Source organism: Leptodactylus fuscus, chromosome 3 (assembly GCF_031893055.1).
Source record: "Leptodactylus fuscus isolate aLepFus1 chromosome 3, aLepFus1.hap2, whole genome shotgun sequence".
In the NCBI taxonomy this organism is placed as follows: Eukaryota; Metazoa; Chordata; class Amphibia; order Anura; family Leptodactylidae; genus Leptodactylus; species Leptodactylus fuscus.
In genome coordinates, this window is record NC_134267.1 from 59,257,323 (window position 1) to 59,273,136 (window position 15,814).

Consider the following 15,814-nt stretch of genomic DNA (forward strand, 5'->3'; position numbering starts at 1 on the left):
TCAAGAGATACCAAGAAGTAGAGACCAATAGAGAACCGGGTAAGGAAACTAGTGAGGTAAGTACTGTGGCCACAAACATTGACTCACCAGAATCCCCCTTTAACCTACTACTAAGGTTTCAGAGTGCAGAAGAATTCATGGTTTCTGGAGGACAGCCTAAATTCAGACAGGAGTTGCCCTACTCCATCGTACTACGGAGAAAATAATGCTAACTACTAAAGCCAATAGTATTGATGAATAGTATTGCTCTGCTCACATTCGCTTTGGAGACTTTGGCTGAAAATTCTGTGAATTTTCCCACTGAAATGGTAGACATCTTGGTGGAGCCCACCAGTTTCATTCTTGATCAATGGGGTCTGTCAGGTGCAGCCTGTGTCTGTCACTCTACAGATCTGTCACAACATTGTGGTTTCTGTTGTAAATGGAACTGCAGTTGTGAACAGAACCTGAGTAACAACTAGTAACAGCCCATTTTGTAGTTTTGTTAATAACTACAAGAACTGCAATATCCCAGCTAACATTAGGTAAAATGATCAGCACTAAGCATAAATGCGGTATAACTTCAGCTCCAATAGTACTTGTAGGTATCACTGGGAATACAGTTGTGGTTTTATGTGCATTGTAACCGCTGCGTGCCATCTGTAAATAGTCAGGTAGACAGTCCTGGTCTCAGGAGTAGTTATGCAGCCCTGGCTCGCAAGCTTGCTCCAGTGGCATCCAGTAAATGGCTAGTGCACCTTCCTTCATTGCGCATGCACTGGACAGCAGTGATGCTGGCTTACAAGTCGACTTTATGACTACAACTGAGACTACAAGGCTATTTACAGGCAGCGCACACTACTTTATAACTTCAACAGTTTTTTTTGCTGAAAGTGACATTGTTAAAGTACCATTAAAATCCTGTATAACACTATGGTGCGATGACAAGTTACCTTTAACCATATATGTACTGCTTATTTGCTGTATCCTGCTACAGTCAACACACTTCAGTGTTTAACTTATATATCAAAGGCACAAAGTTAAACTGCACAAGGGCAACCATATACCTGGACTTCATCTAGAAGAGTTCTAGCTTGTTGGAGTGGTATAGGGATGCTTCCCAGGCCGGTCACTGGCTGATAGGACATCTCCACTAGCCATTTGCGCAGTTTTTCTGCCATCTCCCGGTAGCGCTGCCATTGGCGTATCTGGCTATCAATAATCCCTCTCCTTTGTTGAGCACGACGAATCACTCCTTGCCATTGATTACTGAGCAGGGCTAACTTAAGGTTGAACTCATCTCTGCGAGGTGAAGATGACAGGGTTAGCTAAATGTGCAGAAAGAGTCCTGACAACCATGGACATTGGTTTACTCATGATTGTAAGAGGTCATAAGGATTTTCGACATAATAAAGTACAGCTTTTTGTTCTCTGGAAATAATGTTCCGATTATAAAAGTGTCATTACTTAGGCACATGAAATCAAACAAAGAAACAATAAGTATCATATTCAATACGTTTGTAATGATTCTGTACCTATCATCCACTTGTCCTTGCTCAAGGAGCCTTTGTCCATCGGCAATTATTGAATGCAAAATCTGTTGGCGGCTGAACATTTCGGCTTGAAACAGCTGACAATGGAAAATACATGTTAAAGGCTGTCACAGATAGCTCTTTGCTGAGCAGTACTGGTTTGCTAGTTATGCAGAGATGGAAGATTTGGCATATGGCTTTCTAGACAATTACTGACCTGTCACTATACAACGCTGCCACTCTTTGGGTGGCTTTTGTGACAGGCAGTATAAAACTTTTTTTTTTGGCCCACTCAGCCTTTCACATTCTACCACTATGGCACTGAAAGGAGACCTATTGTCAAAGGACGTCACATATTCCCAGAGAAAGACAGGCAGTGGCACTCAGAAAAGGAAGGGTGTACTCTATTAGCCAACAAACTTTTATAGAGTCAATTCTTGTCAGTAATGTAAAAGGCCCACATACACATTAAAGAGGTTATCCAAGGAATGGTAAAGTTTACCACTCTGCATTTGGTTAAGCTTGATTACTGATATACACCCCAGTCCTATGGAGCCCACGTTATTGCCGCTCCAGAGGGCAGATAGGGAGGCCAGGACTCTCATGCTCCCGATTAGGCTCTGTCACGTCACAGACTCTCTGGACTCTACTGGGGCTGTAGGCCAGTTAGCTATAGTGAATCTGATCATGTCACCGAGAGTTAGAGCATCAGCTGACACTAGGTTCACACTAGCGTTTGGGTCTCCGTTCTGAGATTTCTGTCTTCTGCTTTTTAAGACTCTCTGTCCGATTTTTAAAAAACAGTTTCACGGCGGAGAGCATACAACGCTCACCACCGGACATCTTTCAAACCCATTCAAATGAATGGGCTTGAAAGAGTCCTGCAGGTTTCCGTCTCCTGCCTCTGTTTTGTGCAGGAAACGGAAACCTGCAGAACGGAGACCGGGCGCAGATGTGAACGAGCCCTGAGGAGGCAGCAAAACTAGAGTTCTGTACCTTCGCACAGGTAATAATTTGAGCTATAGGGCAAAGAGAATGAACTGCCCGGATGACCCTTCTAAAGCAAAATCAACTGAACTAACTGATTTCAGGGGCACTAGCTGTCTGTATTATGTGTACGGGGGCTTTATGACTCTTACCGACACACAATGTTCAGGGAATATTGGGTATGTTGTATTTTAATGGCTTGCCCTCTCTAGGAAAGATAAGCCACCACAAAAGGTGTTTGGAAGTATTTACCCAAACTCATGCATGATTGGTAAAAGAATAGCTGTTGGCTCAATGAGTGCTGAGCATTAGTTAATAAAAGTGAATGGAGACCTTTACGCAGTTCTGTAAATGTGAATGAGCTACAGATTTTGCTTGTATTGAAATGAAGATTATGTAAATTGTGTTACAATCGCATTACTCATTTTGTATTGGTTAATGGTGACAAGTTGTTGACAGACACAGCCCTAAAATCTAATAACGTATTATTTTTTTCAGATTAATGTTTAGTACATGGTGTGGAGACTACAGGTCCCATAATGTCACCAGAGGAAAATTAGCGGAAATTTGAAGGGGTTGTTCAACCTTGGACTGATGACCTCCAGTAATTAGTTTATATCAGCTTAGTCAGAGCTGGAACTGCATAGGGCCACACGGTGGCTCAGTGGTTAGCACTGCAGCATTGCAGTGCTGGGTCCTGGTGTTCAAATCCCACCAAGGGCATAAAACCATCTGCAAGGAGTTTGTATGTTCTCCCCGTGTTTGCATGGATTTCCATCCCATATTCCAAAAAGACATACTGATAGGGAAAAATGTACATTGTGAGCTCTATGTGGTGCTCACAATCTACATTTAAAAAAAAAAAAAAGAGCTGGAACTGCATAGTGTATTAAGCCAGAAAAAAACGGCTCCTTACACTGTGGGGTAGCGATGCCAAAGTAATTCTAGAGGCTGGAAACTGTGAATGCACTATGGACTTTGAAAGGCACTGAGCATTAGCATATGATCAGCAATATAATGTATTCACACAGTTATACAGACTTATATTTGTAGCCATGTCCTCTCTTATTGCTTACCTCATGTGCCCTTTGTTGCTCTAAAAGACTCTGGTAGTTTCCAGGAATCTCCACTGCCAGCTTTTGTTCAGTCTGGATTAAGAACTCCATCCAAGTTTCACATTTTTCCAAAAAGGTCTGATGGTGTAGTAGGAAAGACTGTAATTTGCTGCAGAAGAACCAAAAATGTAGGTTATTTTGTGTCTGTGCTATATTCGCAGTCTTCTCATCCTTCCCTTGCACACTCCGAGTGTGAACATGTTCTCAATGGGAAAAGGTGTTGGAGCCGCTACCAGAGTCCTCTTTTGATGGCTCATCTCTAATGAGAATAAAAAAGGGGTAGCACCATGCATAGATGGAAATTCGAGCTCACCAAAATCACCAGGGTTGGGCATAATGTGTATGGCAAACGACAGGGACCTGAGATGTAATAGCATGGCTCACCCATTTTTCTGGGTATGGAGCCATCTGCTTCCAGTTTTGTACCCTATGCTCAGAACACCTGATCTATTAAGAGTGTGATCTTAAGGATAGGTTATCCTAAGTGATCTTATGGAAAGGTCATCAGTATAGGGTCTTGTTTAAACCCTTTAATGTTACCTGAACCTTTCTGTTGTCTGCGATGAAACCATTGTCCAAGTTCTATTCAAACATTGCATACGTTTGATTTCCTTATCATTCAGCGGTAGTCGGTATCCTAACTCATTGAGACGATCCAAGTCTGGGGCCATGCTGCTAAATTTTAACATTTGCCTCTGCAACACAAAAATATGTAAGAAACATGAACCTCTTGGCACTACATCGCTACATGTGTTTTGTTTTCCATACAAAGCCGAGAGCTGTAACCCGTACTTTGAGTTCCTCCATTCGCTCTTGAATTGTGGAAAGGTCTGATGATCGGTTTGGGTCCTGTCCGTTTAGAACATCTCCTGCTTCCAGAAGCCACATTTCAAGATCTTCAAGGCTCTTTACAAATGTTTCATAATCCAAGACACCCGCCTGCAAGAAAACCAGTAGTTGCTGTACAATATCCTGTTCATATATGGTTCAATACAGAATATATTTGCACTTATAATACTCATTTAATTTTCATTAAATATTGCAAAACTGTAAGTTTAAGCAAATTGATCTACTATTAACATATGCACAACTCAAAAACTTAGTATTACATAGATGAGTAGTTATAAGATTTCATATAGACTGCTAAAAGTAATTCTCATGCAAAATGTACTATTAAAGGGAGTCTGTCAGCAGGAAAGACATGAAGGTAATCACAGTAACTGGTATGGTTTCTTACACTGCTTCCAAATATGCCTGTATTACTGTGGTGTTTAATAATTTGGAATTGTGAAAAGGGCTTTTGGGGTGTTTACTAAGCAGCACGGGCTTCTCGAAACACTGCAGATTACTGCTCTTATCTGCCACCCAGCTCTGCCCCCTACAGGTCGAATGACAGCCCCCTCTCCTCGTTTGTTACTCTCATCGATTACGAAAATTGGTGCTTCCAGGTGGAGACTGACCTAGGTGGGCATGTGCAGCGCACTTACTACATGTGCCAAACCGGATGAGAACAATGAATGAAGAGTGAGGGCAGTTATTCAACCTGTGGGGGATGGAGCTTGGTAGAAACTATAGGCGTTAATCTGCACCAATGCAGAATAAATGTTCCTAATGCCGATCAACCGATCAGTGGTCCACCATAACACTGATATATTTGGAAACAGTCTAAGAAGCCCTACAAGGTACTGGCATTAGCTTAATGTCATTTTTCCTTTAATGTTTATTAGCACATACTGGTACACTGCTTAGATCTGATCCGAAGGGCCAGCTCTGTCCTTGGGAGCCCCCTGGACCCAGTACAGGTGGTGGGTGACAGAAGGATACTGTCTGTGGTGAGCTCCATGCGGGGGAACAAATCCCACCCCATGTATGAGACCTTGACGGCACTTGGCAGCACTGTAAGTGACCGACTGCTTTACCCCAAGTGCTTTACTCCCAACCGCGGTCAGGTTACATAATCTACATCAGACCAAGTGAGACCACTCCGCACAGAGAACTAAATGACCCTGAAGTCTTCCTTCTTTCTTTTCTTCCTTAGCTGCTATAGATTCCTAGTATTTTTTTCTCAACTTATGTGGGTCTACTTCTGTAATATATTACTTGTTATTATCCTGTATCTGTATTACCATGCTGTCGTAACAAATTGAAATTTCCCCACGTTGGGAGTATTAAAGGATTTTCTTATCTTATCTTATACAGGAAAATAATACACTTTAGTTTGGCAACTGAAAAAAGGTGACAGAGCAAACTGCACAACCGTCAAATAGTACTTGGTTGTACCATTCAGAAAAATGTAAACATATTGTGAATATATACAAAGCATTTTCAAGCAGCTTGAGAGCTGAAACAATGCAGACACATGGATGAATATACATTCTCACCAAACGGCTTACCTGTAGGATTGCCTGCTGTCGTTGGAGTGCCTGCTCCAATACTGACAAACGCTGACTCAAGGAAAGGTGATCGGACAGGATGGTTGCAGCAGCAGATGAGTCCACCTGTTGTTTTAGTTGTTCCCCTGTCTCCTGGAGAACAGTCAATGAACCTTTGGCAGAAGACAAGTTTTTCAAAAGAACCTGAAAGGAGCAGAAGATACACATCAATGGCAGAAAAGGAAAAGGGAAGGCATAACTGCCAGGGTAGCAGCTATGGGAGCCTATAATTAAGGAGGGTCATTGGTACTTAGATACACGCTGCAATTAGTTATATCTGCCAAAACATTACTAGAAAGATTTTCAACATATGCTGTGATGTCACAGTGTACGCCATGATCTTTTTGTGTGTGTATTATCCACGTACTTTTAAATCATTGCTTTTATTATCCCTGTACAGTAATATTAATGATTGTATTACCTGGTATTGAGATATTACTATTTGTTATATACCTATACTGTGATATTATTTGGTGTGCAGGAGCGAATCGCTGCCAAAAATGCTGCAGAAAAAAACAAGTAGAAAACGATTGCGATTTTTCTGCAGAGATTTCACAGAGTTTTCCTCTGCGGACTTTCTGTCTCTATTCTACCTACATGGATAATGCCAGAGTTTCTGTAAGTATAATTGACATGTTGCAATTTTGCTTTTCCGCTGCAGATTTTTTTCTGCAAGGTGTGGATGGGATTAGCCAGAATTCCATCCACTTTGCAGGTAGCGTAAAATGCAGCGTTTTCGCAATGTGGAGCCCTGGGCAAAAAGGGGTTCCAGATCTCTCTAGCTCTTTCCAAGCTAAGCGCAAACTGTATAAATAGAGATCTACAGATCTGCTCAACCTTACCTTTCCTAGAATTTTGGTCAGAACTTTTAATTTTTTACAATACAAAATAAGTGCAATATTGCAATATGCTAGCAAAACGCTTAACAAGCTACAATTTACCATTGGGTGGTCACAATACAGACAGGTATAGGATAAAGATCACATGACAAGAGTATTGCAAAATCATCTCAGGATATGATAAGGAAGGACACATTTATACATGGCTCTACTATACAGAATAGTCTGAAAGCCAAGTATTTGCAATATATGATCATACACATATTCACATGCAGTTTTGCTTCCCAATACCTGACAGCAGGTATTGGGAAGTTAATCTTAACTGAGGAAGTGAATCTTTAAACAGTGGTAAGTCTGCAGCATGCCCTATTAGGTTGGGTCTACATAGTGTTTTTTTGCTGCAGTAAAGAGTAGCACATTATCATGCATTTCGACTGTATAGTAGCGACCATTAAATGAGTTGTGCAGGACTTTGAAAACATGGCTGCTAATAATACATACATTGCATTCTTGTATCCAGGTAGCGTTCTCTTCATCTCCTATGTCCTTGTTGGCGGCGGTCTTAAGTAACTGGTTGGTGCGATCTTCTTGCAGCTGTACACTATTCGTACATTGAATGCAGAGGTCTTTGTATTTCTGCCATAGTTGGAGCAGGCTCTTGCTTGAGTGCAGTTGTTCAGCAATATCTTCTAATAAACAGTTCCACCTTAAGATATACAATACCCCTTTAGTCAATTAATTTTAATAGACCACCAGTCTTAATTGAACAATTTAAAGGGATTCTACCATTAAAATGAATTTTTTTTAGCGATCACACGTCGGAATAGCCTTTAGAAAGGCTATTCATCTCTTACCTTTAGATGTGATCTCCGCTGCGCCGTTCCCTTGAAATACCGGTTTTTACCAGTATGCAAATTAGTTCTCTCGCAGCGATGGGGGCAGGCCCCAGCACTGAAAATGCGATGGGGGCGTCCACACTGCTGCTCGAAAACACGCTCCAGCAACGCCTCTCTTCGGCTGGATCTTCCCCTTCGTCGTCTTCCTTTGCATCACCTCCGACGCCTGTGCAGTTGGCTCTGCCAGCGAGACATCAGAAGAGCCGAGTGCGCATGCCAGCCGGCGGCCATTTTTGGGAGGCCGCTTTTGCTCTTGTAGTTCAATACAGGAGCGGCCTCCCAAAAATGGCCGCCGGCCGGCATGCGCACTCGGCTCTGCTGGTGTCTCACTGGCAGAGCAAACTGCGCAGGCGTCGGAGGTGACGCAAAGGAAGACAGTAAAAGAAGGGGAGGATCCAGCCGAAGATAGAGGCGTCGCTGGAGCGTGTTTTCGAGCAGCAGTCGGGATGCCCCCATCGCATCGAGAGAACTAATTAAAAAACGGTAAAAAACGGTATTTCTAAGGAACGGCGCAGCGGAGACCACGTCTAAAAGTAAGAGGCAAATAGCCTTTCTAAAGGCTATTCCGATGTGTGATCGCCAAAAAAAATTCATTTCAATGGTAGAATCCCTTTAAGTTGTATTCACATGCTGTAGGATTACTGCACTACAAAGTCATGGTTACACTAAAGCAAGCACATTGACATTTTTACTGTAACTTAAAATTGGGTTTTAAAAAAACAGCATTGGTGGTAAAGCATAGCAAAACAAAAAATATCAATTTGCTGCTGAGTGAGGGGCTATTCATCATTGTCTTCATCATCATGTCCTGGTTTTTTAACTCAAAGAGGGAATGCCTAGAAATTATACATTGTATTAACAACTGTGAAAAATACTGGATGTACTAGAGGTTCCTGCCTTTTCATAAATCAGGTGCAATATGTCAGATCAAGGCACTCCTGCCTACCCTGCTCCTCTAACTTTTGAACACTGTGGTGATCAAGTCACAGAAAGGGTATCAATCCAAAGGTGTGCCACAATGTCATCCTGAATAAATTCCCCCAATTTTGCACATCTAAGTCTAACAATTTTTGTGCTGGGATGTAACCTCACTTTATAGGCCACCTACCAGGCTTGGATTGGCCCACTGGAGTATGAGTAAATCCCCCCCTCTTCCCCTGGTTGGCCCTGTGCCATTAGGGGCCCTACCAAAACCCCACTGCTTTTTTAACAGGCAGTGGAATTCCAGTAACAGCCCCTATTAACTTACCTATCTCCTCTCTTGATCACTACAGTCTTCCTCTTCAGCCTCTAGGGGGCCCGCACATTACATCATTGCAATATGATGTGTGGCGCAAAGGCCCATTAGAGACTGAAGAAGGATGAGGAGAAGGCCATGGACAGGAGTGGAGATAGTTATGTGAATGCAGCCATTTTTCCCTCGATCTACCAAACCAATTGTTAAAAATACAGCTGAATCGCAGAGCTGGCTACCCAACCTGGTTCTGTGGCTTCCTGCTCTACCACTCAATGACTTCTAAGCCACAGGCCTCAAGTCTGTGCCCTACAAGCTGTGAATAAGGCCTTAAACACATTTATGAAATTTAACTTTTAAAAAAAAAAAAAAAAAATTGCATCTCTAATCGACACAGACCTGGGCAAAGAAGTCATTCTACCCAATGTTAATGGCAGTGATGTAACAGATGTATGACTGCAGACACATGCAGCAATAGCTACTTGTAATGCTTCTTATTTTTAAGCGATACAAAGCACTGATAAAATGCTACCCTTAGCTACCCTGGCAAAACGTCAACAAAAGCATCTTCCTATTTTAGGATAGATAGGATAGATAGTTGTTTGCTCAACTTGTTAGTGTGATCCATTTGAAGAGTTCCATATATATTTATCCAGACTTTCAGTATTGTTTGTAAAGAAAAGTACCCGAACTGTTTGGACTAAAGAAGAAAGTGCTTTTACCTAGCAGTGACCTCTTTTGACGTGCTTTTGAGTGATTCTCCCAGAGAAGAATTACATTCATTCAGGAGCTTGTTGGTTACAGAATCGAACTTGTTTAAAACTGCTTCGTGCTTCTCCAGCTCTTCTTGTAGACTCTGTTAATGCACAACATGAACACAGCTCAGTAGACGGATGCACAAAAACACATGTGAAAGGTTTGGCTGTAACACAAACAGCAAACAAAAGAGGAAAATAACTCTGAATAGGCTCGGCTTCTTTCACATAGTCATAATGCTGGTGCATTTTAGCATCTATATTAATGCCACAATATACAGACTTACAGGCTGGACTTATAGACTGGACTTATAGAAACGTCCATCCTAACCATAACTGCATTTTGTGAAAATTGTATTGTTTTCAAAAACTGGTCATCTTGTGACAAATATATATGGACTTGTCCAGCCAAGAGGAAAAGTGAGGAAGGCCGCATTTATGGAGATCTTCTTCAGTAGAAAGTTCATATTTTCCTCCCATAAACATGAACAGAAAATCTGCAGCCTCTACATGTGGACATAGCCTAAATGGTACCCAAATGACTCCCATCTGTTACTGTCTCACCTGTAGGTTGTCCACTTGAACCTTCACCGCTTCCATGGATCCTGTCAAGAGGCGGAAGCGAGACAGGGAATACCTGGCTTCCATCAAATAGCTGTTCAGCTCTTCATAAACCTCCTTGTATATGGTCCACTGATCAAATACCGACTGTAACAATATCTTCAGCTGACACACCTAAGTAAAACAATAGAGACATAAAACAAACGTGACTTTCTTCTGCTTTATCCCTTCTTTGTTCATGGCTTAAGGTGAAAAGAAGAACAAAAGATCACAACTTTTGGTAGCAATAAACATTTGTGAGTTCAGTCCCCTGTTCTTGGTTATTTACACTGCAGTTCAGTCCACAAAGGAGAAGTGACTGGACCAAGAAGTACATTGTACTTCTGAAACATCTTGTTGCCAATAATTTGTCTTTGTAACTGTGACTGAACATAATCCAACAGGTACAAAAGAGACAACAACATAGAATATAGGGCGGGCAGTTACTTTTATCATTATTACAGGCCGCAGTCTTACGTTCAAATCTGCGATCTGAAAATATCTTTTTAGGGGCTGTTCACATGGAGGAATTTGACATTGATTTGGGGGCGGATTCCATCCCTGAATCAGAAGCAGATTTCACCCAGATTCTGGGTGAAATTGCAGCAGGACGCTGAAAAAATAATCAGCAATGGGAAAGCCGTGACTGAATCCCAATGCAGGGTAGCCAGCGGCGGAATTCCTCTTTGTTTGCCGCCATGTGAACGGCTCCTTAAACAGAGATATACAATATAAGTATCAGAATAAAATATGAATGCAGATGTAGATGAACCAATGGGATCTTCAAGAAATCTGATTCTAACAATGTGATACAAACATGTTCCTATTCATGTACTGTATAGGATTATACTGAAGTATAATGTCCTCTTCACACTACCAGTGATCGCCCGTTGTTCTTTTCCATTTAATTTTACCATTGTAATTGAAGTCTTCCAATTGTATCCGTCAATCTCTTGCTGATCAGGAGAATGGACATTCACCATCAGTGTGAACCTAGCCTTAAAACAGAGGTATCACCACTACCTACTTGTTGTTTTCAGTACATAAAGTACTTGAATTCTTCATAAAATATCCATTCTATAACATCTTTTCTTATAATTCTCTGTACCGTCATTCTTCTGCTATTCCTCCTGAATAGTAATGGCTTAGTTGACAACTGGGTGTTCTCATTCTGCTTCTCAAAGGAATTGTGTCCATGCACATAACACTGGCAGAACTGACTGCGTATAAACCCCCAAAGTGGAGCCCAGTTCTCAGTTTTAGTTTAACATTTCTGAGAAAAGTAGCTCCATAATAGTTTATTTCATGATTAACACATATATTTACTAAAACAGCTATGTCAGAAGAGGTAGTGTAGGAATTGCTAATTCCAATAATGTACTGTAATGAAAGCGTGTGCTGTAACTTTCCATTACAGACTATTAATCTATTTATTTAGGCACCAATGTCAGTTCACAGGAATCACCCAGAAATGTCTGTGATCTACAGCCAAGATGTTTAAGACTTCCAGATATTGTGAGATGACTCCTCACTAACTTAACAACCTGAAAAGTAGATTGGTCTAGTTTTGTGTATGTTCTATAACATACATTCAGAATGTAAACCATTCCACAAATAAATAAATACATTGCAAGAGTTGCATTGTACCTACAGATCAGAAACTGTACTGTAGTCCAGGCTACAGGACTGTATTGTAGTCCAGGCTCAACAAGCTTGTTGTCAGACATATCCCTAGCTGAATACACTCTGCATGGCTTGTAGTCTATGCACAGTTACATGCATCACAACACTGACCTTACAGTCCAAATTTGCCCAAGACTGGTTCAGTTCACTGAGGGTATTCATAACTATAGCAGTAGCTTTCTCCTTTTTATTCTGGATTAAGGATATTCCACTTTGCCCAATCTTTTCCAAGTCTTTTTCTTTAGCCTTGACAGCTTCTTCAAGTTCCTGAAATAAACCAAATTAGCCATGAGACCTAACGTGTATATTTTGCATCTTATAATATTGCCTGGAATGTGATAATATTAAGTAAAAAAAGTTTGGCTTTGAGGTATATTTTGTATTGGAGGTAGTGCTAGACAGACATTTTGGCAGAATCTGACAAACCCACGACAAGTCATGGCTTCTGTTGGCTGCAGTCAGAGTCACCTGTGCAATAGGATCAGTAGTGTACTATTGTGTTCATTCACTTATCACAGTAACCACTAGGCCAAGCTATGCAGAAGTTAGGTTGCTCATACTATATAATTATGAAGTTTTTTCATGGACGGACAATCACACAGACTAACTTGTTAAGGCCCCTTCACACGGCGGATACTCTGGCTGATTCGGAACGTGTAAACGTTCTGTAAAGCGTTTAAAGCAGGTCCCATTGCTTTCTATGGGAGCCGGCATATGCGCGCTCCCCATAGAAATGAATGGGAAAAAGCAGCCCATTCATTTCTATGGGGAGCGCACGTATGCCGGCTCCCATAGAAAGCAATGGGACCTGCTTTAAACGCTGCTGATTCGGAACGTTTACACGTTCCGAATCAGCCAGAGTATTTTCCGTGTGAAGGGGCCCTTAATATAGAAATGTGCCAGGAGTTTTGCTCAAGTTGAGCGACATTCTGCTGCACATGTTTAGTTCCACACTTTTTGCATAAAATGAAGTGGTTTAGTTGGGAAGGTTGTGTGAATAAAGTTAAGACACAATTTTGCTTTAAAGCAAGTGATTTTTAGTGAACCAAGAGGTGTAACATTAGACAAAAATGTCCTAAAATTCATCATATATATAAGCCAGCATGAGCCACAGCCATCCACTTGGAGAACGTTTATAATGTCTAGTCTAGGCTTATAAAGTCTAAATATTCTTGCATCAGCCCCACTTTTCCCCATATCAGTGTGAACAGCAGGCAAAACAGATTTTACACTACTGTATGGGCGATCTTCATGAATTGTCCAAGTTGTATCTGTATTTCTTTTTATTGATTGTTTGGCCATCACATTAAGGACACAGAGAATGTGATGCAGCAGGTAATAAACACCACGGATAACAGAGAATACCTTGTAACATGCCATGTGAGATAATGGCATTGCAAACACTCATTTCATGGAACCTACATTTTATAGACCAAGAATAAAGATTTGGGAAAGATTTTTATTTGGCTCCCACTCTGTATTAGCAGTCTACCAATATACATCAGTGCTATGGAGACATCTACTGGTCAGTACTGAAAAATCTCACTTTAGGCACAGTCAAAGAAATATTGCACAATGTTCTATCATTACCGTTAAAATGAATCTTTTATCTATGTATATGCAAGGAAATGTAGATTATGAAAGTAAGTATTAAACCAAGTTCTATTACACTGTGTAACATTTTTCTTATTTTAGAAGATCCTCCGAGTATAATAGTTAATAGTGTTAATATATCTAGATGGTCCTTAAGAGTATTTGAATGAATAAATCTTGAAGGTCCCTAGAGTATGTGAATACATACACCTAGAATATCCCTAGAGTATATAAGTACATACACTTAGAATATCCCTAGAGTATATGAGTACATATACCTAGAAGAGGTCCCAAGAGAATATGAACACATACACCTAGAGGGTCCCTAAAGTACATGAGTATATACACCTGAGGTCCCTAGTGTATAGGAGTACATACACCTAGAAGGTCCCTAAAGTATATGTATATATATATATATATATATATATATATACACCTAGAAGGTCCCAAGAGTATATGAGTATAAACACCTAGGTGGTCCCTAGAGTATACGAATGCACCTAGAAGGTCCCTAGAAGAATATAAGTATATAAACGTATCAGATCCCTAGAGTATAAGAGCACACACATGTAGAAGGTCCCTAGATTATATGAATACATACAAACCTAGAAGGTCCCTAGAGTTTATGAGTATATACACCTAAAGGGTCCCTAGATTATATACATCTAGAAGGTCCATAGAGTATATCAGTTACCTGACATTCCTTTAGGCTGTTTTGGACAGACGCCTGATCACCAATGTTTTGTTGTTTCTGCAACTTCTTTTCCTGCTTCTCAAACCACGATTTCAGACTGTGAACATTGTTTTTGTACTCTGCCCATGACTCTAATAATCGCTCAAGCAATTGGATCTATTAAAACATAATAATAATTAATGTTACATGGGTTTCATTAGGACTTCAAGGTACACAATATCATAATGCACACTGTTATGCTACACTTTCTATGTGGTGTGTATTCTATGAGGGCCATAAATATCTGGATTTTGTTTATGTTTCTGACAGCAGACTCAGAGTGTTGGATGGCATCTAGAACGTGTCATTGAACCATAAAAGCTTTAGTTAGCAGGATTGATGGCGCTACAACCACAACTCAAACAGTTCGGCTTTATGTGTTGCCACCTGCAAAATATTTTGTTGTGCATGGAGCAGGGTTCCAGGATGTTAGATTAGGAACACTATAAGATTGTTGATATAGCAATGAGCACCTAATGGCAGACTTCTCTGCTGCATTTCCAAGCACTGTCTGAGTCTACTGGGTATGAAAATTACAGATGTTTGTTAGATGTGTAACATTTGGATTCCCATGCGTGTTATAGTAATACTAGCATGGTAGCCCTGAGATCGATGTGAAGCAATTACCTTTTCTGTTATTAAACCTTGTAGGATTTGCCATCTCCTGTTCATAGTGCCCAACTTTTCAGCAAAGTCAGTTTTGTCGCTTCTTTTACTTTCCACATCCTGGCTGCTGATTTGAAGCACAGACTGGTTCACAAAATCCACTGTCAGCTGCTTGCAGTTTATGTCAATCTTGAATCCCTAGAATAGAATAAATAAATATGTAAACTATATAAAACGTATAGCTAAAGTAAGTACAATATGTTGCTTATGCATCCCTAATTTGACATGTTACCGTTGGGCTGTCACAATTTGGAGGAACCCAACATGGTCATCCCTATTGAGGTATGCTAAATGGACAGAGACCATATCTGGAATACTGTGTACAGTACTGGAGACCCCACTGACATAAAGCAGATAAAGAGAATGGGTGCATAGACGAACTACAGATACGGAGGGTCTGAAGCATAAATTATATTGGGAGAGATTTAATAAGGACCTTTCATGTACATTGGAAGTAAGGTATTATATACTGCCAGAAAGCCAACAGTGCGCTGAATTCAGCACACTGTTGGCTTTCATGGTCTGTATCCCAGTGGAGGAGACATTGGTCCGAAAGGAATGGTACCAACATCTCCAGACAGTTAGAAGGGCATTCCTTATAGCTAAGCTGAAAGGAACACCCCCTCCCACCTAACATAGCCTTGTACTGTCAGAGAAGCAATCCTTACCACCCAGCAATGATGCTGAGCTGTAAGGAACGCCCCCATCAGTACAAGTCTATGGACAAGTAATGTCAGGGGGGAACGTTCCTTACAGTCCAGTGATGATAC

General features: G+C 40.9%; 1 protein-coding gene across 7 annotated transcripts in view; it reads right to left on the reverse strand.

The window, feature by feature from the left end:
• Nucleotides 1-15,814, reverse strand: part of SYNE1 (spectrin repeat containing nuclear envelope protein 1) — a 274,048-nt gene that overhangs the window by 46,780 nt on the left and 211,454 nt on the right. For all 7 annotated transcript variants that reach the window (XM_075267635.1, XM_075267636.1, XM_075267637.1 and 4 more), the window contains 12 exons: nt 15,006-15,182; nt 14,340-14,495; nt 12,164-12,319; nt 10,334-10,504; nt 9,737-9,870; nt 7,386-7,590; nt 6,007-6,189; nt 4,406-4,552; nt 4,154-4,308; nt 3,575-3,722; nt 1,515-1,609; nt 1,047-1,281 (listed from right to left, as the gene is read on the reverse strand). In XM_075267635.1, coding sequence (XP_075123736.1) covers nt 1,047-1,281; nt 1,515-1,609; nt 3,575-3,722; nt 4,154-4,308; nt 4,406-4,552; nt 6,007-6,189; nt 7,386-7,590; nt 9,737-9,870; nt 10,334-10,504; nt 12,164-12,319; nt 14,340-14,495; nt 15,006-15,182 — 1,962 coding nt within the window. The remainder of the gene's footprint in view (nt 1-1,046; nt 1,282-1,514; nt 1,610-3,574; nt 3,723-4,153; nt 4,309-4,405; nt 4,553-6,006; nt 6,190-7,385; nt 7,591-9,736; nt 9,871-10,333; nt 10,505-12,163; nt 12,320-14,339; nt 14,496-15,005; nt 15,183-15,814) is intronic.